The 4,606-nt window shown below is 35.9% G+C and overlaps 1 protein-coding gene across 1 annotated transcript in view; it reads right to left on the bottom strand.

Annotated features, from left to right (window-relative positions):
* Nucleotides 1–4,350, bottom strand: part of LOC125847103 (PH, RCC1 and FYVE domains-containing protein 1-like) — a 5,539-nt gene extending 1,189 nt beyond the window's left edge. The window contains exons 1-6 of the mRNA XM_049526805.1: nucleotides 4,300–4,350; nucleotides 4,015–4,098; nucleotides 3,817–3,906; nucleotides 3,644–3,730; nucleotides 3,384–3,563; nucleotides 638–2,461 (exon numbers count right to left, since the gene is read on the bottom strand). Of these exons, the coding sequence (XP_049382762.1) occupies nucleotides 638–2,461; nucleotides 3,384–3,563; nucleotides 3,644–3,730; nucleotides 3,817–3,906; nucleotides 4,015–4,098; nucleotides 4,300–4,350 (2,316 nt within the window). The remainder of the gene's footprint in view (nucleotides 1–637; nucleotides 2,462–3,383; nucleotides 3,564–3,643; nucleotides 3,731–3,816; nucleotides 3,907–4,014; nucleotides 4,099–4,299) is intronic.
* Between the last annotated feature and the right edge of the window lie 256 nt (nucleotides 4,351–4,606).

Below are 4,606 nucleotides of genomic sequence, written 5' to 3'. Positions count from 1 at the left end.
TTTTTTTGTTTTCCAAAAACAAAAACAAAAAAAAATCTGTTTTTTTTTTTAAAAAAAAAAAAAATTACCCCCTCCCCCGGGCACCCACCACCCCAAGGGCGCCCCCCCTTCCACCAATCTACCCCTAAATTTTTTTGGTTTTTCAAAAATAAAATAAAAAATCTGTTTTTTCAATTAAGTTTGAAAATTAATTGAATTTCTAAAAATTAATATTAATTTTTCTTATTTTTTAGTAGAATTAAGAATTTTGAGTGGAAGTGAAAACTAAGTGCTCTATTATGGATATCCATATTTAACCAATTAAAATATGAGTGATTCAAGTCATTTTAAATATGGGCATAATGGACTCATTTCATTAATAGGGGCTGAAATTGTCACCCCTACCGTTAAGTGTATAGTTAAGGGGCCATTTTAAACCTACTCGGGACTATTCTCAAATGTGTGGTCTAAAATAAGAGTAGATATTTATGTGGTTATAAATCATTTCATTAAGTGTAGAATGAATATTTTGAATAATATAGAAATGTGTTATTTTTTAAAAAAAGGACAGAGAAAGTAATTAGTATATAATTAGAGAGTGTAATTTTGTAGGGAAGTTGGAGAAGCGAGTAATAGAATTCGATAATGGGAAATGTACCTGAGTCCTTAGGTTTGAAACTTGTTGAAGGAGGAACTTATTTGATTGTGAGAATTTTTGGTGCATAATTAGGGCGGTTGGGGAAGCGTGTTCATTTCTTGTGTGGTGTCGTCTTCTGAGGAATTCAGGACAAGGAACTTGTCCCCATCTTGGAAAATCATCCAACAAAGATTCAATGGGATCTAAGTTCTGATCACTTGAATAATACTTTCTTGTTGACATCATTCGACTTGATATACTATTTGATTCTTCTGAGTTATCAATAGCTTGTCTCGGGCTGCTATGCTTTTCCTTCTTGGATGCTCTACGAAGTTGGCAGAAACATGGATCACATACTCGAAAAGCTTTAGTTTTCTCTGAACTTAGGGATACATTTGTGGTTTTCTTTCTGCAGCATGCATGGCAAAATAAATGACCACAATTGTAACAATTATGCTTCTTTCTTGTAATAATCCCAAAAGCCGTGCTACATCCCCTGCAAACTGATTGATCACTACTTGATATGGATTTATGCAAACATATTGCTGCTGTTGAATTTGATCCACAAGCAATATGTTCCACTTGCCTGTCTCTAAGAGCCTCAACTAAAGTTGGGAAATTTCTATTCTTCTTATCGCCTAGTCCCAACTGTCCGTGTGAACCTTTACCCCATGTGTACACATTTCCCTTAGATGTAACAACAGCAACATGATTAGATCCTGAGGAAATCTGTGTAACAAACTTGTCTTTAAGTTTCTCTTGCACCGCGACTAGTGATTTATCTTTGGCCTGCCTATCCACCAAACTTCCCATTGTATAAACCTCTCCCGTGTTTGACAGCCCAACCGTTAAGGTGTTTGCACAGGTAACTTGAATGAAATCGCGATCCTCAAGTTGACCTACAAGGGTTGGTAAAAGCTTCATCTCATTATCAGAATGACCAAGGTTTCCGTTATCCCCATCACCCCATGTAAAAAGCTTCACACTGCAATGATTGGATTTAAGGTGATCATGGACAGATATTTCGACTAATGCAGCTGTATGCCTCAGTCCACAAGCAACAGATTTCACACACAAACCTCTAAGGGACTCAACTTCTTTCGGGTGAGCCATACTTTTGAGATTTCCATGACCAAGAACACCAAAAGTTCCATCTCCATAAGTAAACAGTTGTCCAAATGTTGACACAATTCCTGTGTGCCATACTCCACAAGAGACGTAAGATATTTTCACACCATCCAAAGAACCACAAACTCTGTTTGGAAGCCAATAGCTTCTGGTCTTTTTTTCAACAACTAAATTGTCACCCCATGTATATAATTCACCTGAAGTTGTCAAGGCACATGTATGGTAGTCACCACAACTGACAGATTTTACATGAACCCCATTAAGGGAATCGACGATTTTTGGACATGAAATGTCCATATCAACTTTATGCCCAAGCCTTCCATTCTTTCCTTCACCCCAGCAAAAAACTTCACCTTGTTTGGTGACTAAGGCAGCATGACTACTCCCAAATGAGATTGTTTGTACATCAAGCGTCGTAGTTGACTCCATAAGTTTGGGTAATAAAGCATCCATCTTTACTTCCCCTGCATCACCAAAGCATCCTCCTTCTGCTCCTTCTCCCCAAATAAAAACATCCCTCAAAACATATTGGATAGTAGTGTCATCACAAGTTGCTCTTTTCCGTCTTAGATCATCTGATGAAGAATTTGCGATAACATCATCCATTCCGTTGTGCACACTTGATAGAGGAAGAAAGATATCAGAGGAACATGATATGCCATCAGTATAGCACTTATCTGAAAATGATTGAGTTGGACTCCTTGAGAAGCTGCGAACCTTGAACAAATAAGTCTATATCAGTTTTAGAGTAATAGAAAAGGCACCTATCCTGTCAGATAGAAAAGACAGTTCAATTCAGATCACATTATAACAAGATATAGACAGCAAAATTAGAAGGGTTTAACTCTCAAAATCCTACATAAAATGGGACAGAGGGAGTAGAAACTCCGTTTCAAGGAATAAGTCTCCCATTCAGTAGAAACATATGGACAAAATAGAGCATACAAACACATTACACAAGAAAAGTTCCTATTAACATGAGTTTATGAAGGTGTTAGCTTTATGCATTACTTTTTATAATTATCAAGCCGGAAGAGAAAAAAAAAAGTTGAAAATCATCCATTAGCATATACTTGTGTTTGACATCAAGACTGCAGTATACATGAATTAGGAGATTAATACAAGGATGTATATGGTATATATTAGAAAAATACGTATAGTTGCTTTATTCAAGTGAATCAAGTAATATTGTGTACAGTTGCACAATGTTTATGGTGCAGATGTACAAAGAGGAGTTTTGAGTGAAGAGGGACTGAATGATACCACTCCAAAGTAGATGCAGAACTCCGATTGGCTGACGAGATGTTAAAGAAGCTTTTTTTTTACAAAGTGACAGCAGATATATATGATGTGATAGCACCATGGACAAGGGTGAGGAGGAGAACGAGTTATAGAGAAGAAATGAAGATTGAATGTGCCATTGAAAAACTTCCACGACCCTTATATTCAAGAAATGATGTTATTGAAGAGTCCAAGGATCTGCACTCCATGATCATAGAAGAACTTACCGGATCGTTGCAAGTATGTATAGCCATTTTATTTAAGCAATGTGAGTGAAGTAATAGAATCATATTTTTGTCCACTTGTCAAAGTATCAGGTGAAACATTCAGAACTTGATAAACAAAAGACATCAAGAACCTGAGAAAATCTGCTTTTCTTCAGATTATGTTTCCTCCGCAAATAACCTACTGGACTACTGATGCAACTTTGTACTCCTCTTTTGCTTTTCATATGTTCCACCAGTCCATGTCTACTCCGTGATATTACAGCTCTCAATCCTAGAAACCATGTCGCAGCCTGAACTTTGTCCTTGCATATCTGCATTGATCAGATGGATTATGAATAACATCCATGTAGTGTATCCTTTCTGTTAACTTTGAGACTAATGAATAACTTACCAGATCAAGAGAATGGTCATCATTTCCATATATTAGAGAAATGCATTGACTATCCATCTCTGCCTTAAGTTGTTTCTGTTGATTTACCTTATTAAAAACAAGGAAATCATATATACTATGGACAATCTTGATTACAATATTCAGCTAACAAGTAAGACTGCTTCACTACTTACAGTGTTTTGGCCACGGATGATATCTGTGACTGCGCTTAAGCTCAGTTGGTTTTCCTTCTCGCCAGAGTACCAAATCAAAAACTTTTCATCCTGTCAACAAAGAAAAATAAAATTTATATGAGCAGCAAGAAAACACATTTTTGTCTTTCGACATATTTAACATTAATAGTTGACAAGTTCCATGTAATAATGCTTTACCGCGGATAACCTGAGAGGGCAGAATTTGGGCTTCCCTCTTCTACCGTACTTCAATAAGGTGCCTTTCTTCAGTGCAATTATTGCCTGTACAATGTAAAATAGGAAAAGAACAATGATACTGTGAAACAGAACATGTATATATAGGATAGTGATGAGACAATCAGCAAGCACACTGAAAACATGAGCTAACATCTACTATATACGTAAACAGACATCATCAATATATGTTGCATCAAGCCTCTATACATTGTGAAAATAGTGTGTAAGGTCAATAAAAGTAGAAACCTGTTCAACAGCTCTATCAGAAGGGACTATGGCTAAATGCTCTTCACCCATTTTCACATGTAACTCAAGCTATGTATCCACAACTAAGAATTATAAACCTTAGTACAAAATGAAAAATAAAATAAAAATCCTTTTCTTGATTATTAATTCTGTACTCTAAACAAAAAAGTTCCTAGTATTCTTGGGCCATATTGGTGCAGAGAGAAATAATTGTGATATATCCATTTTCCAAAAATACATGCCTTCTTTATAATTTATTTTAAGTAATAGTATAAGCACAATTACCACACATGATATGATATGCCTT

The sequence above is a fragment of the Solanum stenotomum genome, chromosome 12 (genome assembly GCF_019186545.1).
Source record: "Solanum stenotomum isolate F172 chromosome 12, ASM1918654v1, whole genome shotgun sequence".
Taxonomy (NCBI): domain Eukaryota; kingdom Viridiplantae; phylum Streptophyta; class Magnoliopsida; order Solanales; family Solanaceae; genus Solanum; species Solanum stenotomum.
The sequence above is the reverse complement of the archived record's forward strand: the minus strand, read 5'-3'. Positions and strand labels throughout refer to the sequence as shown.